The sequence below is a fragment of the Protopterus annectens genome, chromosome 10.part0 (genome assembly GCF_019279795.1).
Source record: "Protopterus annectens isolate FY-2018-M chromosome 10.part0, PAN1.0, whole genome shotgun sequence".
Taxonomy (NCBI): Eukaryota; Metazoa; Chordata; order Ceratodontiformes; family Protopteridae; genus Protopterus; species Protopterus annectens.
The window spans coordinates 346999906-347026548 of NC_056744.1; the positions used below are offsets into that span (position 1 = coordinate 346999906).

General features: G+C 40.3%; 1 protein-coding gene across 1 annotated transcript in view; it reads left to right on the top strand.

Annotated features, from left to right (window-relative positions):
- The window catches only part of LOC122813116 (flavin-containing monooxygenase 5-like), a 263343-nt gene extending 237247 nt beyond the window's left edge, over positions 1-26096 (top strand). Inside the window, exons 8-9 of the mRNA XM_044085249.1 lie at positions 12890-12962; positions 23867-26096. Coding sequence (XP_043941184.1) covers positions 12890-12962; positions 23867-24206 — 413 coding nt within the window. The 3' untranslated portion in view covers positions 24207-26096. The remainder of the gene's footprint in view (positions 1-12889; positions 12963-23866) is intronic.
- The last annotated feature ends 547 nt before the right edge of the window (positions 26097-26643 follow it).

The following is a 26643-nucleotide window of genomic DNA, read 5'->3' on the forward strand; positions in this document are numbered from 1 at the left end:
TTATTATATAATCTCATTATTCTCAGTGCTTGACCCTTCACAATCCTCTTCATTATTATATAATCTCATTATTCTCAGTGCTTGACCCTTCACAATCCTCTTCATTATTATATAATCACATTATTCTCAGTGCTTGACCCTTCACAATCCTCTTCATTATTATATAATCTCATTATTCTCAGTGCTTGACCCTTCACAATCCTCTTCATTATTATATAATCTCATTATTCTCAGTGCTTGACCCTTCACAATCCTCTTCATTATTATATAATCTCATTATTCTCAGTGCTTGACCCCTCACAATCCTCTTCATTATTATATAATCACATTATTCTCACTGCTTGACCCTTCACAATCCTCTTCATTATTATATAATCACATTATTCTCACTGCTTGACCCCTCACAATCCTCTTCATTATTATATAATCTCATTATTCTCAGTGCTTGACCCTTCACAATCCTCTTCCTTATTATATAATCTCATTATTCTCAGTGCTTGACCCTTCACAATCCTCTTCATTATTATATAATCTCATTATTCTCACTGTTTGACCCTTCATAATCCTATTCATTATTATATAATCTCATTATTCTCAGTGCTTGACCCTTCACAATCCTCTTCTTTATTATATAATCTCATTATTCTCACTGTGTGACCCTTCACAATCCTCTTCATTATTATATAATCTCATTATTCTCAGTGCTTGACCCTTCACAATCCTCTTCATTATTATATAATCACATTATTCTCACTGCTTGACCCCTCACAATCCTCTTCATTATTATATAGTCTCATTATTCTCACTGCTTGACCCCTCACAATCCTCTTCATTATTATAAAATCTCATTATTCTTAGTGCTTGACCCCTCACAATCCTCTTCATTACTATATAATCTCATTATTCTCACTGCTTGACCCCTCACAATCCTCTTCATTATTATATAATCTCATTATTCTCACTGCTTGACCCTTCACAATTCTCTTAATTATTATATAATCTCATTATTTTCAGTGCTTGATCCCTCACAATCCTCTTCATTATTATATAATCTCATTATTCTCAGTGCTTGACCCTTCACAATCCTCTTCATTATTATATAATCTCATTATTCTCACTGCTTGACCCTTCACAATCCTCTTCGTTATTATATAATCTCATTATTCTCAGTGCTTGACCCCTCACAATACTCTTCATTATTATATAATCACATTATTCTCAGTGCTTGACCCCTCACAACCCTCTTCATTATTATATAATCTCATTATTCTCACTGCTTGACCCTTCACAACCCTCTTCATTATTATATAATCTCATTATTCTCAGTGCTTGACCCTTCACAATCCCCTTCATTATTATATAATCACATTATTCTCACTGCTTGACCCTTCACAATCCTCTTCATTATTATATAATCTCATTATTCTCAGTGCTTGACCCTTCACAATCCTCTTCATTATTATATAATCACATTATTCTCAGTGCTTGACTCTTCTCAATCCTCTTCGTTATTATATAATCTCATTATTCTCACTGCTTGACCCTTTACAATCCTCTTCATTATTATATAATCTCATTATTCTCAGTGCTTGACCCTTCACAATCCTCTTCATTATTATATAATCACATTATTCTCAGTGCTTGACTCTTCTCAATCCTCTTCATTATTATATAATCTCATTATTCTCACTGCGTGACCCTTCACAATCCTCTTCATTATTATATAATCTCTTTATTCTCAGTGTTTGACCCTTCACAATCCTCTTCATTATTATATAATCACATTATTCTCACTGTTTGACCCCTCACAATCCTCTTCATTACTATATAATCTCATTATTCTCAGTACTTGACCCCTCACAATCCTCTTCATTATTATATAATCTCATTATTCTCACTGCTTGACCCTTCACAATCCTCTTCATTATTATATAATCTCATTATTCTCAGTGCTTGACCCCTCACAATCCTCTTCATTATTATATAATCTCATTATATTCACTGCTTGACCCTTCACAATCCTCTTCATTATTATATAATCTCATTATTCTCAGTGCTTGACCCTTCACAATCCTCTTCATTATTATATAATCACATTATTCTCAGTGCTTGACCCCTCACAATCCTCTTCATTATTATATAATCTCATTATTCTCAGTGCTTGACCCTTCACAATCCTCTTCATTATTATATAATCTCATTATTCTCAGTGCTTGACCCCTCACAACCATCTTCATTATTATATAATCTCATTATTCTCAGTGCTTGACCCTTCACAATCCTCTTCATTATTATATAATCTCATTATTCTCACTGCTTGACCCTTCACAATCCTCTTCGTTATTATATAATCTCATTATTCTCAGTGCTTGACCCTTCACAATCCTCTTCATTATTATATAATCACATTATTCTCACTGCTTGACCATTCACAATCCTCTTCATTATTATATAATCTCATTATTCTCAGTGCTTGACCCTTCACAATCCTCTTCATTATTATATAATCTCATTATTCTCAGTGCTTGACCCCTCACAACCCTCTTCATTATTATATAATCTCATTATTCTCAGTGCTTGACCCTTCACAATCCTCTTCATTATTATATAATCTCATTATTCTCAGTGCTTGACTCCTCACAATCCTCTTCATTATTATATAATCACATTATTCTCAGTGCTTGACCCTTCACAACCCTCTTCATTATTATATAATCACATTATTCTCAGTGCTTGACTCTTCTCAATCCTCTTCATTATTATATAATCTCATTATTCTCACTGCTTGACCCTTCACAATCCTCTTCATTATTATATAATCACATTATTCTCACTGCTTGACCCCTCACAATCCTCTTTGTTATTATATAATCTCATTATTCTCAGTGCTTGACCCTTCACAATCCTCTTCATTATTATATAATCACATTATTCTCACTGCTTGACCCCTCACAACCCTCTTCATTATTATATAATCTCATTATTCTCAGTGCTTGACCCTTCACAATCCTCTTCATTATTATATAATCTCATTATTCTCACTGCTTGACCCTTCACAATCCTCTTCATTATTATATAATCTCATTATTCTCAGTGCTTGACCCTTCACAATCCTCCTCATTATTATATAATCTCATTATTCTCAGTGCTTGACCCTTCACAACCCTCTTCATTACTATATAATCTCATTATTCTCAGTGCTTGACCCTTCACAATCCTCTTCATTATTATATAATCTCATTATTCTCAGTGCTTGACCCTTCACAACCCTCTTCATTATTATATAATCACATTATTCTCACTGCTTGACCCTTCACAATCCTCTTCATTATTATATAATCTCATTATTCTCACTGCTTGACCCCTCACAATCCTCTTCATTATTATATAATCTCATTATTCTCAGTACTTGACCCTTCACAATCCTCTTCATTATTATATAATCTCATTATTCTCACTGCGTGACCCTTCACAATGTTTCTATAAACATGACGGGGATGCTAACTCCCTTTTGTGTAAAAAAGCATTCCTCTTACATGGCTTTATATATATATATATAAGTCCTAACATCACCAAATAAACTTTTACTGATTTTAACATCTAAAAATTCTATCACACCAGATGAATAATTATAACTAAATTTTAGAAATGACGTAGTGGTGTGCAGGTAGTCCACAAAACGTATGGCTTCTTCAGCAGGTCCATCCCACAAGACAAAAATATCATCCACAAACCTCTTATAAGTCAGAATGTATCTACAGAATACATTATTCAGCATAACATTCTCCTGTTCCCATTGTGCTAAGGCCAGGTTGGCATAGCTGTTCGCACAAGCTGTGCCCAACGCTACGCCAACCTTCTGTAGATAGAACCTTTCACTGAAAACAAATACATTATTTTCTAAAATCAATTCTAATAAACTACACACCAAACTAATACTTTTATTGTCTAAACCTGTTTTGTTTGACAGAAAGGTTCTAATGCTCTCTATCCCCCAATTATTGGGGATAACCGTGAACAAAGAATTCACATCTAAAGTTAGAAAAATCAACTTAGTCTTATCTTGCACTCACTTCATAATAGGGAATAACTCAGGCAAAAAATATTTTGTGTCCTTCAATATTGTAGTAGTCGAATTAATAAAAATATGTAATATTTTCTCCACATAAATGGAGTGCAGTTCTGTGGCCCACCCTCTACTGGACACTATAGGATGCATGGGTGGGTCAACAACATTTTTGTGGACTTTGGAGAGAACATATAAACTCAGTATAATCAGGAGCTCAGCAGAGAAATACTTAAAAAGATCTCCATCAATAACTTTGGTCATGTACATATCAAATAAAAAGAAAGCAAGTCTTTCCATAATCACCTCAACCTGTCCCCTCTTCAACTGAACATAGGCTTCACAGTCAAACAGTAAATACATCATATTATGCAAATAGTGAGTCCTGTCTAGCACAATAATACTTTCCACTTTATCAGAGGGATGTATTTCTGTTGCAGAAAGTTCTTTTAACTGTATCAATGCACGGCATTCACCTTCATTCAGATTAAATCTGCTGTTATTAAAACCGTTCTCATACTCTAAACGTACCTGTTTCTCACAAATAGTAGTAAACAACTCAACGGTGGAGTCAGTCACAGGAATAAATGTGCTATTCTTCTTAAAGGGTTCACATGTTTCTAAACAATCAGCAAACTGTATTCTTAAAGACAGATTCCTAGCAAACATTTTAAGGTCTATAATTACTTCAGACATATTGGAATGTTGCATCAGAATAAATGAAAGCCCTCTATTAAAGTGGCTATTTTGTTCAGAAGTTAACATAAGTGAAGAGATGTTTATAACTAAGTCATTTGGGTCTTTTTCCATCTGTTTACCTTGTCCTTTTTCTCTGCTGACTGGTATCTCTGCCATAGTCGTCCGCGCCTTGATCGGCTCCTTGTTCTGCCTCACGACTCCCCTGTAAGAATGGGAAGTGACCTGCAAGAGAAAAATCCACTTGTTGAGTAGAGACTGCATGGCACTGTTTGTTCTCTATGTTCTGTGTGGTTTGATGTACTAAGGCCATCATGATGATGCCTCTATGTTTACAGACTTCCTGCACTTCACGTAAAAGAACAGACACAGCCTGTGAAGCCCATCCTGGATCCTGTTCTATATGCAAAGCTTCAGTAAACATTGCAATTGACTCTGTATTGATGAGTGCTGGTCGTATCCCCAGTCTCATTAGCAGGGCTATCCTCTGCATTATCATGCCACTGTTTAGAGGTTGTATTCTCCTTCGACCTAGGCCATGAGAACACGTTCCCATCAACAAACTCACCCAGGTCTCATTGTAATTTCTTACATTTAGCTAACTGAAGCCTTCTCTCAAAATTCTGTATGTTCTCATATAGAGTGTCCAGTTTCTCACCAATAACTTCAGGTGAGAATTGGCTCTGAATGAGATGTTGTAATTTATTTGTCTCTCTCAGCAAACATTATTACATTGGTTTAAAAAATTCCACCAACAGCTGCATATAGTCGAAGCCAAGACTAAGGTTCATAGTTTGCCACTGTTTCAAGAGGTCAGGATATGTGGTGCCATACGTTGGCATTTTAAGCACCCTCATGTTATAAGTGTGAGAGCTTATTTCTCATAAAGCATATGTCAGAGTGGAAAAATTGAAGCGGTGAATAAGAAGGAGGAGAAGAAGAGAGGTGAAAGTGAGAAAAGTATTTGCTAGCATTAATAAGTAGAGTAGATATGGGAGGCAGCTGTGCAGAGTCTGTATGTCCTCCCCGTGTTTGCGTGGGTTTCCTCCCACATTAGAAAGATGTGCAGTAGGTGGATTGGACACTCTAAACTGGCTATAGGTGTGAGTGTGCATGTGAGTGTATGATGTAGAAGAACTACCACGGCAGGGCTGGCCACATGGTGGTGTATACCTTGGCTCCAGATGATTGTCATTGCTCAAGTGACACCCCGACCCCATGTGCAAAAATGTGAAAAGGGTTTGTGGATGGATGGATATGGGAGGCAGGAGAAATAATGAATAAAAGCAATATTAAGAGTGAGGAAAATAAGAGAAATAAACCAAGGAAAAGGAAAGACAGGATTTAAATAGGTATTAGAAAAGAGTGAGCTGAAATGGTAGCCAGGAGAGCAACAAGTGCAAAGCCAGCACTCAGCGAGGAATTCTGTATTTTCAGGTGAAATAAATGAATGTTATGTATTCCCCACATTGTGGGAGGGGTTGTATTCCAGACGTTTCTACACAGTGTGAGTACAGACTTTGACCGCAGTTTCTGTAAGGCTTATAGATGTCAAGTAGATTTTTGTCAGAAGATTGAAGATGATGACTTGGGAGGCAGTGTTGGAGAATTGTACTTATAGCTGGGCAGGAAGTGGGATTAAATATAAATTCTGTTTGGTAAGAGACGTTGGGTATAATTTAGTTTGTGGGATAATTCTAGCCAATTTAGAGTTTTTAGTGCAGAACAGTAATGTGATCTGTGACTCTTATGAGATGCAAATCTAGCTACCTTGTTGTAACACCATTCTAGTTTAGGTTTTAGGGTGCTTGGAGGTACGTCAGGATGGCAGAACCATATAATAGACAAGGGAGTAGGTATGTAATGGTAAGAGTGACTGGCGGATGCAGTAAGGACTTTTTTTGTTTCTATATAGCATTCTCTGCACGTAGATGTCATAGTTGAGGCTGTCATCTATTGTAACCCCGAGCAGTTTTGTATGGGGTACTACTTCATGTGATCTTAAAGTTATTTTTCTTATGAGTAAGTGATCTGGGGAAAAATAAAAGAGTTTGTTTTTATTTTGATTAAGAAGAAGTCAGTAGCTACAAAGTTGGTTTTTAACAGAGTTAAAGGCACATTTTGCAATCTTTTCTACATTTTCTAGGTCGTCTGAGATGGAAATAAGGGTGGAGTCATCTGCATACTATACAAGGGGTGCTTGTTGTGCAGAAGTATGAAGAATGTTTATAAAAAATATCAAATAGAAGCCGACCGAGGATAGACTATTGTGCTACACCTGTGGTGATGGGTAGGTAACGGGAAAGGGTAGAATTCCGCTTGACTGCCTGCTAGTGTTCTGACAAGTAATTATTAAACCGCTGAAGAGTAGATTGTGAGATACTCTTTTTTTTTTTTTTTTTTATGAGATACAGTGTTGAAAGCTTTTGCTACATCTAGGAATAAGGAATATATGAGTTTACTTCTATTCCTGGCTTTATTTCTGTTATCTGTAAAAGCTAGAAAGGTAGTTGTGTTATGGGCAGGTCTAAAACCTTGTTGAGAATAGGTAGTAATTGTTCCATTAACAGATGCTGGAGTAAGTTTATGAACACATTTCCTATATTTTTTAGAGGGGATAAGGTGGCAAAGGATCTGAAATTTGATATCTCAGTAGAAGTGCCACCTTTGTGGAGAGGGATGGTATAACATTTTTTTTCCATATGATAGACATATAGTATTTCTGTATTGAGCCATTTATAAGGATGCAGACTGGATAGGCAATGATGTTAGCAGCGATTCTGAGGTATTCTGCAGGCAAATTATCTACAGAGGGTGAGTTTAAGACTAGATAATACTTTTTAGGAAGGAGGTGGCAACTAGTTTCAGTGTGAGGGAGGGGGTATTAGTGGATGGGGTTAGACTTGAGTTCAGGGGAGTCAGGAAAGGATTAATTGGTGAGGGCAGCTATGCTGTCAGTGAAGTACGAGTTAAATTTGGTTGCTCTTTCAAGCGGGGAGTTATTTGGGTAAGGGAGTACAGTAGAGCAAAGGGAAGGAAGGGAGTAGAGTAGAGCAAAGGGAAGGAAGGGAGTACAGTAGAGCAAAGGGAAGGAAGGGAGTACAGTAGAGCAAAGGGAAGGAAGGGAGTACAGTAGAGCAAAGGGAAGGAAGGGAGTACAGTAGAGCAAAGGGAAGGAAGGGAGTACAGTAGAGCAAAGGGAAGGAAGGGAGTACAGTAGAGCAAAGGGAAGGAAGGGAGTACAGTAGAGCAAAGGGAAGGAAGGGAGTAGAGTAGAGCAAAGGGAAGGAAGGGAGTACAGTAGAGCAAAGGGAAGGAAGGGAGTACAGTAGAGCAAAGGGAAGGAAGGGAGTACAGTAGAGCAAAGGGAAGGAAGGGAGTACAGTAGAGCAAAGGGAAGGAAGGGAGTACAGTAGAGCAAAGGGAAGGAAGGGAGTACAGTAGAGCAAAGGGAAGGAAGGGAGTAGAGTAGAGCAAAGGGAAGGAAGGGACGTCATTTGCTGCGCAGTCAAAGAGTGGCTGAGTGTGAAAGACAATGTCAGGAGTACTGTGGTGGGTGTTGTATTAGCAGTTTAGAGACACTGAGTGAGTGAATGAGTGAGGAGGGATGGATGGTTTAGGTTGCGTGAATTTGTAGAAATTGTCCTGATATGTAGCTGTATCTTTAAGTGGGTTTGTGGTGTCATTTAAAGGTGGGAAGAGAGCAGTGGGATTAAATGAGTAGATATGGGGTATTGCTGAAGAATTGCAAGTAAAAGCGGAGAAAAGCGGGATATACCTCTCATGTTAGTGGGAGACAATCAGTTTGGGCCTTCTCAAACTCAGTGATTCCGTACAGCTACTCTAACAAGCTAAACAAATGGCTTGAGGCAGGGTTTTGCTGTGGCTGTTAAAAGATAGAAACTAAAAGTAAAGGTAGCCCACTGTAAACCAGTGTTAAGGCAAACTCTGCAGAGTGGGAGTGGTACGACTGCACTGATGTAACACTAGACACTCAAGAATGCTTAAACATGAAGGGTGATTACATAAGTAAAAACAAAGGCAAATGGCAATCAGTGTATGCCCTCAATACATGCAGTCTTGGCTGTGTCAATTATCTTAATACTCAAGCTCTGTGAATAGGCTACAAAAACAACAGTTACTACAATTACATAAGCATTTAGAGCAGTAAAGAGGCAGAGAGGGGTAAATTGCATATGCCTCTGAATGCTGTTGTGTAACTTTTCCCTTCACTACTGGGGGCATGCCGTACTTTAAAGCAGCTTCTCCCTTGTACTTCAATTCCTCCTATTTTGCAGTGTTATGGATGGCACCTAAAGTATTTACAGCAGTAATACCTACCTAACCTACAATTCTCCACTGATCTGTGCCTTATCATCATACCTGTGGGTGTTTCTTAAGACGTACACTCCTTAAGCATGATAGCAGAGCTCGGGTTATATGGTACTGAGGGACTCTTGTGCTGTTTGAGTTCACATGGGTGGGAGCTCACCAGCACCACTCTTAGTGGTGCAAATCCGGTTATGGTAGCATGTTTGCCTGTACCATAGGCAGTTCATTTGCCAGTAAATATTTTCCTAGGTGTTGTGGGGTTTTTTGTCAGCACTGTTGTGTTGCTAAGTTCTGCATGTTGAGCAACATGTTAACAGGAGTCTACGTGGCTGGACTCTCACAATTTACCCTGTTGGCACCAGCCAGTACTACGGTGCTGGGGGAGTGATTTTGAATCATGTATCACATGGGAGGGGATCACTCGCATATGTGATGTATGCATAGAATATTATGCCTACACAGTGGGATATCACAGAACACACTGTCTTATCCCACAGTGTGGCATATTTTCTGCATAGCAAATAGCTTTGGTATACTATTCTACTGTGTACCAGTCAAGCTTCATATATTGTATAAATAGCACCCTTAATTCCCTTTGTCTCAAGACTGTTTTGATTTGTAGACCCTGCCTTGCTGCCTTGCATTACCACAGTGTGCTCTAGGCAGTGTGGGTCAGAGCCTGAAATGCAATGTGGTTCTTCATGGGAGAAGTTTGTGCAAATGACCTTCTTGGTGTGCCCCCCATTTACATTACTTGCAGATTTTTAGGATTCATAGACAACCAAATTACTGAAGTATGGGGTAAGATAGTATTCCAAAAACATTAAGTGTGCTGTATGCTACATTTTTGTGGTGCAGAACTATGCCCTCCAATGATATGTGCGGAGTGAATTGTTTCTGTTTCTAACTGTACAGATAAAAGATGGAGGTAAGGCATCTTGTGTGTGAGTAAGAGTGTGTGTGTGTGTGTGTGTGTGTGTGTGTGTGTGTGTGTGTGTGTGTGTGTGTGTGTGTGTGTGTGTGTGCGCCACTGTGTGTGTTTGTGTGTGAGTGTGTTCATGTCTGTGAATGTGTGCATGTGGGTGCGTGTGTGTGTTTGTCTCAGTCTGTGTATGTGTTCGTGTGTGCATATGTGAGTGTATGTGTGTATGTGAATGTTTCTCAGGAATGAACCTGTTGAATCAGACATTTAATTTAGCATTAACTGTGAGCTGAAAAGCCTTACAAGGTAGCATACAATGTTTCTGCATATCACAGGGGAAGACATGATTAAAATACTTAATACATTCAAGTTTCAAGAAGGAGAAGAGACAGAGAGAGAGAAAGGAAAGATGATATAGCTGTGATAAGACAAAAAAAACTGTGATTTATACACCATTCATCTTGGGGGCTCAAGAGGCAGTGAAATGTACAGATCAGGCCTATTCAATTCCTTTAGGACTGGGGCCAGATTATGAAACCTAGAACTAACAGAGAGGCCACAGGCTGTACAGGCCACCAGTACCATGGACAGTTACTGAAATGAGGAGCTTCACAAAACTTTTACTTTCTCTTACACCTTAACTTTTTCACTAACCTATACATAACCTTACTTTTTAGAAAATCTCAGTCATTGTTTCACAGGTCTATTTGTGGTCCATAAGCACTAGGATGTATTGATAATGCGATACTTTTTTCTACCTATCTTCTATCTTTACACACACACACACACACACACACACACACACACACACACACACACACACACACACACACACACACACACACACACACACACACACACACACACACACACACACACACACACACACACACACACACACACAAAAAACTATAGTTTTGTTGTATTTACCTGCACCTCAAATACTCCCATAGGACTGAATGCATGACCAATATCGTTTGACAGTGTGATGTGAAATTTTATTCAGTTAAGTGATCTGTGACCCACAAACGTTTGCCTGCAAGACTACTCTGCATGTTGAAGGCTCTGCAAGGTGAAAACTTCAGAGACAAACTCGACTGTGAATTGGAAAGTCTTAATGCAATGCAGAAATTTTCTGTAAAAAGGTTTCTATGTAGCTCTAAGCTTTTCTGAATGGGTTTCTGTTTAGTATTCCAAAAAAGGCAGCAGTGTCACTGTAATGGCATTAACAACAGCATGACTGATAAAGAGTGACACCATTCTAACAATGGCATTAACAGTTAAATAGACTTGCAAATGTGTGTTTCTTTCCTCTATGCCCCACATGTACTGCTGTCAGCTGCAACAACTGCATCTCCTGTAACAGTGAAAACTCACTCATGGTTGAGCTTATTCTCGACCCCCTGCACCACCTTACTCGTGTGCTAACCCTAACACAATCCCTGTTCCTAACCCCAACCCTACACATTATAGTATCAAACACCCTTCCCCTGACAGTACCACTGCTGAAGACACACGCGCCCGCACACACACACACACACACACACACACACACACACACACACACACACACACACACACACACACACACGCACACACAGTACGCATCTATTCCCTTTCCTAGCCGGTATTCTAACCCTAATCTGCAAACACTCACACTAAACCTTAATGCCGAAACTTTCATTAAAACAAAACAGCATTACTCTCTACTCTCACTTATTTTACAGTTTGTAAAACAAATCAGTGAATTCCACCACTGGACAAAATGTTCATTCGACCAATAACACTGCCTTAAAAACTATTAGGCGAATGCAAGCAGTGACCAATGAAACAGTACTCATCTGGTCTCACAGAATGTAAATTATGGAATTACTTCCTACAAATTACTTCACTGGGTTTAATGTTTCACTTTTGTTTCTCTAAGAAATTGTATTCCCTCACTTAGGAAGTATGTGAGTGTATTATTTTATCAGGATCTCTTTTATTCACTACCAGGGAACATAAGTACAAGATATACACTGTCTATTCACCACCACAACAACAAAAAATGTACATGCTACTAAGTGACCAAAACCCATAACATGCAGACTGCTGTCATCTGGTTTGTGGGCAGTGTGCAGCTGTCCAGCTTTGATATAAATGGGATAAGTTTAATCATGTGGGGTGGCAGGAACATGGGGTTTTACTCAAACAGATTTTATTTGTGAAACAAAAGTGGAGCAGGTGGGGCTGAATAGTTATGAGGAGGTAATGTAACAATGTGCCAGTTAAATGCATAAGAAAATGTGTAGCACAAATGCTGCTGTAACATTTGAAAAGTTAAAATGTATCTCTTGGTGGTTTTGCAGGAATTTGGAGCAAACTGCATAAAACAATGCTATCTTTAAGTTGCTGAGATGTATGGTTTGGGCTGTATCTGAACAGAAACAAATATCTGCATTTTACACCTTTTCCATTTCACCCCTTCTTTTCTGGCAGATTGTTGTAACATGGATTAAGGTATTTGATATGAGCATTATAAGAAAGATATCCTTAGGACAGATAACTCATATTTGTATGGTTCCACTTTGGAAGAGTCAAACACGTGGTTATTAAAATTCATCTTCTGGGGCTTAACACAGAAGATGGTGGTGATCCCTGGGTGCAGCTGTGGTATCATATGAAAAATGGATGTTCTTAATTAACACAGTTTATGCACTGAGCAATTTGGAGGTCTGTTGTGAGTGACTACAATTCAGTTTTAGCCATAATGGTGACATGCTGGATATTAAGTTGTTCCATTTCACCTTAGTGTTCATTGCCTGCCTTTGTGTTAAAACAAGAGACTCCTGTTTTTGCCTTGCCATATTCAAAGGGGTTCTTTTCTTTTTCAGGGTTAGTAAAATTGCCATCAGTGAGTTCCATGATGGAAGATATTGCTAAGAAGCAGGATAACCTTTCCAGAAGGTAAAAAATGAATTTTATCTGATAGGAAATACTTACAATGCTTAGAAAGGAATGGTTCGAAAGATATTTCTAAAGATAGGCTTATCCAAATGAGGGTTCCTAAAAATTATACTTTTAGACAATGAAACAGTTTTAGAGTAATGGTTTTTACACAAAAATTAATATTTGCTTTAAAAGTAATCAACTTTGTACCTTAAAAATCTAATGATCAAATGTACATAGAGCCATTGAGGTGTGATTCCAGTGGACAAGAATTGTATTCTGTAAAACTAAGATTATAGCTTTTTGTGTTAGAACTCCTCATATTTTCAGAATTTAATGTGGTTGATGGATGTGAGTAGATCAATCTGTACTGACAATACTCTGTTAGTAGACGTTTCTAATACCACCACTGCTAAAATAACATTTTGCATTTTATTAGTTGAGTAGGTAATTAACAGGTGATGATAGGTCTGCCATTGGACAGCACTGCACGTGGGAACTAGCATGCCTTGTCCTTTCTGCTGCACCTCATTAGCACTGTTGTCTTACTCTCACATCGTATTCAGGAATAGCCACGTCGACTATGCCAGGCCCTTGAACTGAGATTTCACACATGACATCACAATGCAGTTTCTAATCATATTGTTAGAGGTGATAACATTAGAAGTCTCAGCTGCCAGTCTGGAAATTATTGCACATCTCCAGGCTGATAATTGCTCCATATATTACATATCATTTTCACCCAGAAATAAATATGAGTAGAAATAAGAAGACGAACCATGTCCCTCTGTATCACTTACAACATGAACTGAGCTCCATTTCTTATTTTTTCTTTCATGCGAAGTGAAATTCTTAAATTAGCCACACATACATCTTCTGAAAATTCCTCATTAACAAAACAAAGTACAAGATTGTTATTTTTTTGTTGACTCACTGCAAAGCACATCTCGCTGACTAGGTACAAATTATTTATCTGTTGTATTTTGTTTTTCTCCATATGTCCATTTTTCAGGTCTGGTAGCCTCATAGTCTGAGCTGGGTGGTAGACGGCAATTCTCTGTGCCCCCTTACAGGGATGTTTTCTTACTGGAAACTCTCATGGCATTAAAGGAGAGTTTTAAACATCAAGACCACATGTGCCTGTGTCAAATTAATACACAGTTACCATAGAGTATTTCTGCAATCAGAGTAAGACTGCTTGTAGCTGTTGTTTGCACACTGTATGCCATTACCACCCTGCAGCTGTTCATCCACCATAACTGCCTCCATCTGCCCCATGCTGCCTTAAATCCATCACTGAAATAGCACTCCCTCCAGAAACTAATACAAATTACATTGTGAATCCACCCCTTTTTCTATTAAGACAGAACTTCCTTACTTTGAGTTAACAATTGTACTTTCTGATAGTAATTTCCTCTCCACCTTTTCTCTCTTTTTTTTCATAAATTCCTTTTCTTTCTTTTCTCCCTTAATGATCTGGTGGACTCAGATCTTAGCTCTATCCCTCTTAGTCACTAACACAGAGTCCTACTTCACTCAGCTTTCTTTCACAGTCCAGCCCATGCACCCCTGATTACCTTTGACACTCTATCTGCACAATTCTGGCAGTTTGATACCCTTTTCCAGTATGGATTCTAGAATTGTATGCATTAGAACAGCTGAACCTGACCAATGGCAAACAGATCGGACAGCTGTCTTCTGTCACTGGATTCCATTCCTCTCAGAAGGTATCCTTCCCTCCTCTTGGTCTTAGATGCTACTTTATAGTCTGTGCCTGGTGAACTGGGGGAGCTGTTAATATTTAATCCTAGGTCTTTCTCATGGTTCCAGCTGCTTAAGCAACAGGCCCCAATGCATGCACCCCTGACTTATTATCTTCAAGGAACAGCAACCCCTAATGCACCCCTGAGTTATTATCTTCAAGGAACAGCAACCCCTAATGCACCCCTGAGTTATTATCACCAAGGTACAACAATCCCTAATGCACCCCTGAGTTATTATCTGCAAGGTTCATCAACCCCTAATACACCCCTGAGTTATTATCTGCAAGGTTCTGCAACCCCTAATGCACCCCTAAGTTATTATCTCCAATGTACAGCAACCCCTAATGCACCCCTGAGTTATTATCTCAAGGTACAGCAACCCGTAATGCACCCCTGAGTTATTATCTCCAAGGTACAGCAACCCCTAATGCACCCCTGCATTATCTCCAAGGTACAGCAACCCCTAATGCACCCCTGAGTTATTATATCCAAGGTACAGCAACCCCTAATGCACCCCTGAGTTATTATATCCAAGGTACAGCAACCCGTAATGCACCCCTGCATTATCTCCAAGGTACAGCAACCCCTAATGCACCCCTGAGTTATTATATCCAAGGTACAGCAACCCCTAATGCACCCCTGAGTTATTATCTTCAAGGAACAGCAACCCCTAATGCACCCCTGAGTTATTATCACCAAGGTACAACAATCCCTAATGCACCCCTGAGTTATTATCTGCAAGGTTCTGCAACCCCTAATGCACCCCTAAGTTATTATCTCCAATGTACAGCAACCCCTAATGCACCCCTGCATTATCTCCAAGGTACAGCAACCCCTACTGCACCCCTGAGTTATTATCACCAAGGTACAGCAGCCCCTAATGCACCCCTGAGTTATTATCACCAAGGTACAGCAGCCCCTAATGCACCCCTGAGTTATTACCTCCAAGGTACAGCAACTCCTAATGCACCCCTGAGTTATTATCTCCAAGGTAAAGCAACCCCTAATGCACCCCTGAGTTATTATCTCCAAGGTACAGCAACTCCTAATGCACCCCTGAGTTATTATCTCCAAGGTCTGTCAACCCCTAATGCACCCCTGAGTTATTACCTCCAAGGTACAGCAACCCCTAATGCACCCCTGAGTTATTATCTCCAAGGTACAGCAACCCCTAATGCACCCTGCATTATCTCCAAGGTACAGCAACCCCTAATGCACCCCTGAGTTATTATCTCCAAGGTACAGCAACCCCTAATGCACCCCTGAGTTATTATCTCCAAGGTACAGCAACCCCTAATGCACCCCTGAGTTATTATCTCCAAGGTACAGCAACCCCTAATGCACCCCTGAGTTATTATCTCCAAGGTACAGCAACCCCTAATGCTCCCCTGAGTTATTATCTCCAAGGTCTGTCAACCCCTAATGCACCCCTGAGTTATTACCTCCAAGGTACAGCAACCCCTAATTCACCTCTGAGTTATTATCTCCAAGGTACAGCAATGCCTGATGTATTCTTGATTTATTATCTCCAAGGTAATGCAAGTCATATTCAGCTGTGCTCAGTTTTAAGCTGTCATATGTCCACCTGTATGGGCAGTTTTTTCACTTTATTCCTAGGCTTGCAACTCCATCAGCCATTATGGCCCTTTAATATTGTCTTAGATTGCTGTGCTATAACCAAGACATAAATCATTTTAAAAATTGCTGGAGCTAAATAAGTGACAGAATTGTAGTAAAAATGCTCAAAGGCATCCTAAATGTGGCTTTAATAGGAGAGGTAAAATGCAGTGGTTAGGGACCAGCATCATTCAGGGATACAGTTATATATGTGGTATATAACTTTAAAACTGCTATTATGAAGTCTTGACTCCCAATTACTAGCATTACACATCCTCACTTCAACAATCCTGAAAGCTGTCTGTTACATACAGAGTAATGTGATACCTCAAATCAAAAGTTATTTACTATTTGTTTGCATGGAGCTGCCCCCTCTACTCTATAGGTAGATGGACAAGACCCCACCACCTCCTGCTATTATATCTACGAACTCTACAGTCTGAATTTTGGGGAAGGTGTAAAATTTAAAAATAAAAAACTCTGAGGAAAGGTGAAAGTACCCATAACAGTGCACAATGGTCTTGAGCAATCACTTTTTTGCTTTAGTTAAAGCAAACAATGATTCTTGAGATCACTTGGATCAAGTTTGGAATGGTGGCCATTTTAAATGGCAATGAGATAACTACCGGAAGTTGGATGTCATGTGGTACACTTTGTTGTAAGTGGTTTGCACACTAAAATAAGTGGTAGATAGACCATATATATTCATTGTCTCTGTGTTATCTTGTCACTATGCTGACAAACCCACAGACGTCACATGGAGACATACATCTCGGGAAGTAGAAAAGTATGACTTCCCATGGAACAATGCTCCATCTGCAACCACCAGGAACCCCTTCAAATCATGGAAACTTAGAAAAATGGAAGATTTAGATCTAGAAATTTCATTTATTTCTTAATGTGAGTAGCTTTGCCAAGAAGTCTTGTTCTGCCCTGAACCAGAGACCTGTGGAAGGTCATATACCCGTTTAAAGGAATTCTTTGCTTGGGAATTTTATTTTACTTTGATTACACTGATCAGGCTGGCATTCACACAGTTTTTATCTGTTATAGTAGATGGACTGCTGCTTCTATGTATCGCTCTCTCTCTATCTTTTTCACTGCTACAATTCTTGATCACTGGTACAGCCTTCTTACAGCTGCTACTTCTGCTGCTTGTCTGTCTCTTACTTTCTCCTTAGAGCATTAGATCCTCTGGCAGCTATTAAATCTGTCCTTTGTTACTAAATCCTTGTCTCTTCTCATTTACGTTACCAGCTCTCTTGTCAGCGAATATCTTTGCTACATTTTCCCCATCTGGTAAGTATTCGAAGCTCCTATCTGACAGGAGTCTCTTTCTGCAGTTCTTCCCTTTCTTTTCGCTCATTATCTTCAGCTGCTTCCTTTCTGTTCTTCCTAGTTCCGATGCTTCACAGTTCCTCAGAGTTTTTCATGTGTATTGTAGTTCACAGTTCCTCAGAGTCTTTCATGTGTATTGTAGTTGACAGTTCCTCAGAGTCTTTAATTTGTATTGTAGTTGACAGTTCCTCAGAGTCTTTCATGTGTATTGTAGTTGACAGTTCCTCAGAGTCTTTCATGTGTATTGTAGTTGCCTAATTTAGTCTGAGATTCTTAACTCTTGACTTCTACATGCTTTTTCCTAAAAGTGTTCTACCACAACCTGCTCTTGGCTTCCTTACTTATTCTTTTCTGGTTGCATATTTACTTTTTCCAGCACTTCATTTACTGCTTTTGCAATATTCTTAACAAATCTAAACTTTCTTAACTCTCTGTCTTGTAGAGTGTTTTCTTACTCGTACTTATCATTTTGCTTTACATTTTCACTGATTGTCTTCATTGGAGACCCACTGCTGGCCCGCTCTACCCTATCCCCCATTCCCACTCACCCCTGACATCATTACCTTTATACTCTCCTTGCTCTGCCCTACCTTTCTTCCTCACCAGGAACTGTTTGTAATCACTCCCCAATATATCTTTTCCTTCCCCACCCACCACTGACATCAGTACCTAAACATTTTCCAAACTTATCCCTGCTTCATGGCCAATGCTGAAACATCCAACAGACCAGCAGTCCCTCCCCAGGGTAGGTAAGCCAGTGTGTGCTGCTCACTCCTACCTTGCCTGCCTGGCTCTTCCATTATTTAAACTGCTAACTGTACTCTGGTAGTGCGGGTCATAGTCAGGCCTTTATCTCTCTTTGTACCACACCATTTTTAACTAGTAAGACATCAGGACTACTAATTTACTTATTTATTTTATTTATTTAACATTTGTTTACTGGGAAAGTCCCACTTGGAATGAAGAATTTTTTCAGTGGAGGCCCGGGGAGAAATGCTGCAGATGCATGTCTTTGTAACATGGGAGGAAACCAGAGTACCTGCAGGAAACCCACACAAACACAGGGAGGACATGCAGACTCCTCACAGAAGGCACCCCGGCCAAGAATCAAACCTCTTGCTTTGAGGTGACAACGTAACCGCTGCATCACTGTGCCGACTACTAAAACTCTCCATGTATTACAAAGACTTATAATTTGGTCTCCAATCTTATCTTTGGTTCATAGGTTCATAGGTTGGTACTAGGCTATCGGCCCTAGTGCCTATACAAGCCTAGCCATAACAATTTCCTGGCTATTTCTTACCACACTATTTACTTCCCTGGACCCCTGTCTAGCAGGGTGACTGACATGATCCCCGGTGTAAATTTCCTATCTCCCATCCAGTCATCAAGGTTTATTTTGAAGATGGCCAAGGAGACGCACTGCTTGACATGTATGGGCAGTCTATTCCAGAGTATGGGGAGTCTCTGGGTCAGGAACCTATCCCTCCAGCATGTTTTGTTCATTGTGATGACAAGGTTTAGGTCCCTGGAGCAAGTGGCTCTGATGGATTGGGATTTCTTTAAGTGTAGCATGTCCATCAGCTCTGGGTTTGGCATGGCCTAGTATGTTAAGCAGCGATCGCCTCTGAGTAGACGATATGCAACAGTGTATAGCTGGAGTTTTTATAGTTGGTCAGCACAGGCATCTGCTTTAGACCTGTGATTCTTTTAGTGAGGTGTTTCTGCAGCCTTTCCAGTTGTTGCAGATATCTTGTGAGGTAAATACCAAATAGGGCGTTGTACTCTATGATGGGTCTAATGAGGGATGAGTACAGTGGGACAATGACCTCCTTTTTTCTGGATGAAAAGCCCTTAGTGATGAGGTGTGCCACATAGAATGATTTCCTGACTGTTGTGGCGATGTGGTTATCGAAGGTGAGACCACTGTCTACCTGTGTTCCTAAGTCTCTTATCACACTTTTGGTGTTTAGTGTACTGCCACCTATGTTGTAATTCATGGGTACATGGTTTTTCCCAAAGGGGATAACTATACACTTCTTGGCATTGAGCTTGAGCCCATGACTCTGGTACCAAGCTTCTGTTTCTGTAAGACCCTTTTGTAGAATATCCACATCATTTGGGGATTCAGTAATGGCTCCCAGTTCAGTCATCTGCAGTCTTTGTTAGCCAGAGTCCCTCAGTGTTGGCCTGTACTTCAGAGAGGTAGATGCCAAACAAGAGCGGTCCCAGGACTGAACCCTGAGGTACTCCACTTGTCACTTGTCTGGAGCTGGATTTGGAGTCGGCTGCTTTTACAGTGTGGGTTCTGTCAGTAAGCCAGTTGGCAACCTATCGAGTGATGTAGGGATTAATGCCCAGCTTAGTAAGTTTATCTATGATTCCAGAGTGGGAGATGGTGTTGAAGGCCTTGGCAAGGTCCAGATGGGCTGTGTGGACTGCCTTACCCTCATCCACAGCTCTGGAGAGTGATTCAAAGAAGTCAGTCAGGTTCAGGAGACACGATCAGCCCTTCACGAACCCAAACTGGGTGGGGTCCAGTGTTTGAAGGTTGCCAATGTCTTTGTTTATAAGTTCCACAATAATACATTCCATGGCCTTGCAGATCAGGCTTGTCAGACTGATGGGACGGTAGTTCCCAGGATCCAAGGCGGATCCCCCCTTGTAGAGTGGGATAACTGTAGCTGTGCACCACTCAGTGGGCATGAAGCCTGAGGTGAGGCTATGATTAAACATGATACTTAGGTGAGGTGCCAGTTCATTTTGTAGTTCATGTAGTACACAGCCGGGGATGTCAGATCGTCCCATGGATGCTGTATTCTTAGTGTGGAGAGTGCAGTTTTTACCTGTGTGGCCGTGATTACCAGAATTTGGCAGTCTTTTTGTATTGTGATGGACCCTTTAGGGGGTGAGAAGGGTGTGAAGTTGGCACTGAATTGATCTGCCAATCTACCAGGATATTGGCAATATCCTTGGGATCAGTATATTTAATGCCATTTTGTTGTAGCTCAGAGCAGATCTGAGCATTGCCATTTAGATTTTTGACATAGCTATAGAATGCCTTGTGGTTGTCTTTGGAATCTTTGGCAATTTTATTTTCGTAACTAGCTTTGGAGGACTTTATGAGGGGTATCAGCTTCTTACTGAGGCTGGTAAGGGAGCTTTTTGCATCCTGGGATTTTTCTCTTTTCTGCAACAGTTTCTTCCTTTTGTTGTATAGTTTGTTTATGACATGGGACCACCGGATTTGCTTCCTTTTTTGGAGGAGAGCATCTTGGTTCTATTTGGGAAAGCATGATTCATGCACGAGTGGATGTGCTTGTACAGTGCTTTAGTGCAGGATTCGGCAGTCGAATTTTCAGTTCCCGTCTGCATGGGTGTCATGAAGTTTGTCACTTCTGACTTGAGTAGCATGAAGTTGGCATTGGAGAAGTTTTTTATGGATGTTTCCTTACTGGGGGGTGGGAGTGAGATGTGGATGTCAAAGGTGATTAGCTTATGGTCAGACCTAACCAATGAGGGGGATGACAACTGGTGTGGAGCATCGATTTCCCATGTTGGTAATGACCAGATCCTGGATATTGGAGCTCCTGGTGGGACTATGGATTAGTTGATCCAGGGTGTTAGAATTTATGAATTACAAAAACCGTTGGGCAAAGACATTGGTACGTGAGTAGTTTTCCCAGTTAATGGCAGGGTAGTTGAAATCACCCAGTATTAGGGTCTTTGGTTGTATCTTAATATTTTCCAGTATGTTTAGAAAAGTGTAGTGAGAATCTTGGGGCATGGTGAGGGATCTGTAGCAAGCTACAATTTGGATTGCAGTCTTACCTAGTGTTAGTTGCACCTGGAGAATTTCGGATGCATTGTGTTGGGCAACTAGCCTAGAGGTGTGAATATCTTTGGTGAATATGGACACTTCTCCACATTTAGTGTTTCGGTCCTTGTTTGGTGGCTGAAAAGTGTGTGGTAAGAGTTGTAGCCTGGTATGGCAGTGGTGCTCTCTGGAGCTTTGAGCCAGGTCTCAGTTACTGCACAGATATCGATGTTCTCCATTTTTAGGAGAGCCTCGAGAGAGTGCATTTTGAGGTTTAGACTTCTAGCATTGAGTAGCATTATCTTCAGATTTTGCATACTTGTACCTGTTACAGTGGTGGTTTTGTCCTTTGAGCCTTGCCTAAAAAAGGCACTATAGGGGTGGCAAGAGCCTTAGCCAGTATCCTGAAGCCCAGGGGCAACAGGTGCAGACCATTTCTGGCAAAGCATCGTGGTTTCGATCATGTCGTCCCAGGCAGATACTGGATCCCCTTTGAATGACATCAGAAACTTAGCCAATTGTTGAAGTCAATCATTTTGTCCTTATACTGTGGTATCATTCTGTGAGAAGACAGGATGCTACTCAGGGCTAGGGTCATACCTGCCTGGCCATGTGATCCTAGTGCTCTTCCATGTCTCTTTTCATGTAGTCCAGGGAGGTACGTCTTAAGTCATTCACTCCAACATAGATAATGACAGTCATATTTGTACTTGTGGAGTGACTTAAGTGCATATGGCAGTTTGATATTTTGGCTTCTGAGAAATTCACCTCTTGAGTTTAACTCTTGAGGAGTTTCATGGAATCAATTTCTTGAATTTGCAGCAAAGAGCTTTTCTCTTGAGGTGAATTTCTTGGAATCCACTTGAACATATTAACAACATTATGATCAACAATCTGATTACAATCCTCTCTATAATGCATGAGGTACCACGATTACATTATAAAATAGGGGAAAAAGATACATTAGTTAACAACTTTTCAGACATCCCTAACATGACACCCAATGTTAACTGAATGTATGAGTGTTTAACAAAAGCTTGTTAAGCACCTCTAAGTGCTGATAATATCTGGGTTCACATTAGGGAAAAACAGCAGCAAAGGTAAAAGAGCTTAACAATCTGTTACATGATTCCCTCTGCCACCTGTATAAACAAACATATGGCAGAATGAAGTATCCGACAGGTTTTAAAGCTCTGAGGGACACTTTATTTCTACCTGCTGTCTGTTTAGCTATGTTAAGTGTTTTACCAACTTTGAAAGGCTTTCAAAGATGGCAAAATGTATTGGACTCCTTCACTTTTCTTTTTCATGTAACCTGTAGTGTATGGAGCAGATAAAGCTCTATGCACTGCAAAGAATTATTATTCGGTCACACCAATCACATTCACTTATTATGTGTTCTCAACATGGATGGAAAGATTCCATTTTCGAAAGCTTCACTCTCGAGGTGAATTTTGGTATCCATGTCTCAAACATATTGATTTAATTAAATATGAACCCTTGGAGCTTTTCTCCTCGGGCCTCCAGTGTAAAAGGGCATCTTCAATGGAAGAACTGGGGATGTGGATCTAACTCTAGTGATCAGTTAATTACATTAACATGCTTTTTTTTGCTGTTCAGTGGAAGAGCTGGGAGGGGGTATGGATCTATATGTAATAAGTTAATTGCAAGTTGAAGAACTGAGAGGGTAGGGTGCTGGTTCATGGTACTGGCACAGGGGGTTGGCTGAGCCAGCTATGCTTCTGGTATCTGCCTACTCTATAAGCCAGTATCTGAGCTTGCTCACTTTGAAAGTCTTTTCCTGGAGCACATCACTAAGGGATCTAACACAAGGGTGCGGAAGCAATACTAAAGTTAAATATATATAACAGAAAAAAACATAACAGGTACATTTTACACTTTCCAGCATTATGGAATAAGCTTCACTTTACAATAAGACATTAGTCATTAACTTCTGGGCTACAACAATCCAGTTTCTTGAAGATGAATGGGTTGTAAACATGACAACTGAGCCTAAAATTCTATGAGACTGAAATCTCATTCTTTGTGCAGGAAGCAAAAAAAAAACAAAACAAACAGGAGGAAACTTTAAAATGATTAAGATATCAGCGGGCATGAATGCCAGTTCATTTCCATTTTTCAGTGTTCCAAGCCATACTATCTCAGGTAACAAGGTAAAGCCTACAGGCACTCTGAGGGGTGAGGGAGAGTAAAGGGGCTAAAAATAATAGTCTTATTCATAGCTGTCATATATAAAAATGGACTCTGTCTTGTTTTGGGGGTGTCTGGTTATAATGTGTGGAATGATTTGCTGTAATGTTGTCTGGAAATGTTTATTTTTCTTTATTTGGATATTTCGATTTTAATAAAACTGTCTTCTTTTACAGGTATGTCTGCACTCAGCGTCACACTCTTCAAGTAGACTACATTAACTATATGGATGAGATCGCTGAAGCTTTTGGTGCAAAACCAAAGATGCTGGAGCTCTTTTATCGGAATCCAAGACTTGCCTGGAAGGTTTTCTTTGATTCTTGTACCCCATATCAGTATCGCCTAACTGGGCCAGGCAAGTGGAGTGGAGCTGAAAAGGCAGTCATGACACAGTGGGACCGGGTTTTCAAGGCAACAATGACCCGTTGTGTGGAAGTGGAAAAACAGCAAAAAACCTTTCCTGTGCTGCTGATGCTGATTTTTATGGTTCTGATGATTGCATTCTTTGTTTTTTAATTGACTGTTCTTTGTATTGTGTAACACTATTTAGCTTCCCATTCTTTGATGTGCTTGCTAATTCTCATGTTTTTCTTGGTTCCTACTGACTGGGGCTCCATATGCACAGCTGCTGCAGGTCGTACCTGATATACCAATAGTTCCACATTCATGGTATCATGTTCCCAGAATCCTCTGCACAGAAGTGTAGCTGGCTCAAACAGCACCCTCTGCTGGTCCCATGAAGTAGCACTCCCCCCCTCCTGTCCTAGTCATTCGGGTCCCGTTTCTGTGCCCTGGCCCCTACCCTCCTTCCTCACATTTTTACTGAAAAAAAGCAGAAAAAAGAAAAAAAAATCCTTTTTTATTTTAAAATGTAGCAAACTGCCTGCTACAAATGTATTGCACTAAAGAGAGATTGGGATTGACTGATCATGCCCCCCCAGCATTTTGTGCCCAGAGCAAGTGCTTCTTTCACCCCATCCTAGCTATATTACTGCCTCAGCATATATTTCAAGTGGAGAGATATAAGCCAAGCAGGCCTATACTGGACATTCAGAATTCAGCACTTTCTTCCACTATATCTCTAGGTGATCTCCCTGTCATTCCTTCTCTTCTGTCATAATTTGATGCTCCTTAATGCTCTTTTTGCAGAAAAAAGAAACATTTTCCTCAAATTAGAAGTGTGACCACCATTTGTCACATAGTCAGGGTGGGGTAAAGGGGCAGCCACCTGGGGCAAACTGTTAGGTAAAGCACAATCAGCAGATGTTGATTGGTCTTCAGTGCATACCAGCATTTAGAAATAAATATTGGTATTGCATTTGCAGTCTGCACTGAAGTGCAGTTGTATTTCTTATGTGGAATAAAGTTTGCTACAGCTTTTGCTCTTCAAGTTAAAGTTGAGGGAGGGAAGAGCACCAGATCGGGAGACAGCCCTGGCTGCAAAACTTTCTACTTACACCTCTCATCACCTTGTAGAGTAATTCTTGACATGCTCACTTGTCATTGAGTTCACTTCTGCATACCAATGTCTGCTTCCTCCAACAACACAGGCCCTGCAGTAAGAGGCACAGTCTTCCATTTCTAATATCTCTGATTTAAGGGACTGATTTCCTGTGTTACTGAATACATGGACACATATGCAATGCAGTCAGCAGAATGTGCACTTATTTTAGTGTACACACCAGTAAAGACATGTTTCTACCTGGCAATATATCCAGCATCTCTGCATTGTGTGTTATGGCAGCAGAGATGGACAGCATCATGTGCTTCCTTTACTGACCTCTGCTTTACTGACTGTTGGATGAATGGAATATTCTGCTTGGAGTATGTTACATTACATTCACTTCATATAACAAAGAAATGATAAACCTGTCTAATCTGCCTTTTTAAGTGCATCAAACATTATTGCTCCCCTTCAGTCCTACCTTAAAATCCATTGGATTCCTTTTCTACCACCCATTCTGGTAATCCATTGCATAGATTTATAACACTTTCTATGAAAAAGTACTTTCATGATTCTAAGGAATCTTTGGCCAGGACAACATTTCACCTGTGTCTGTCTTCCCCTTCTCTCCTTCCTGTTTGGGAAGATTCCTTCACATCTTTCTGACATGATCTCCTACACCAATATCCTGTACCCCATCATGTCTGGTATAATGTGAGAAGAGCTTTTGCTCCCCTAACCTTTGGTCATGTCCTTTTTCCTCCATCGCACTGACCTTTCTGGTAGTTTTCCTTAGGATTTCTTCCGACAGCGTGATGTACCTTTCCTTATATGGTCCAGGAACTGGATGGGGTACTTACTCAAGATGTGGTCTGACCAAGGTCTGGCGCAGTGGTAGTATTAGGTCTTTGCATCTGCAGTCTAAACCCCTGAGGATACACACCAGCATTCTGTTTAGTGATGTCACTGCCCTCTCAGTCTGCTCTTGGTGGCAAACTCATGTATAACCAACACCTCCAGATCATTCTCCTGCTCAGTTGCCATCACGTCTGTTCCTCCCAGCTGATAGCTCACAGCACAGCTGTTGTGACTCCACTGCAGTAGTTTTGTTTTTGTTTATACTGAACCTGAACTACTTCTTTTCTGCCCACTTGTCCAGCCTCTCCATAGCCGTGGTTACCCTCCTCCTCCTCCCATCTTCCCCTGCTGCACCTAACTTTATGTCATCAGCAAACAGGCTGATTCTGTTCTCTATTCCCTCAGATATGACTGAGGCAAAACAAAATGAAGAGCACTAGATGCAGGGAGGACCCCTGCAGTACTCCACTTATCATGGTCTTAATTCCTGATGTTGTCCATCTCACCACATCATTGTATCCATCCACTCAACCATGCAGCTATCCAGGTCCTTAATCCAGATCTCCCCCCACCTCTTCCAATTTTCCTATTAGCCTTCTATCCAGGACCAAGTCAAAGGCCTAGATGAAGCCCGGGTAGGCAGCATTCAAT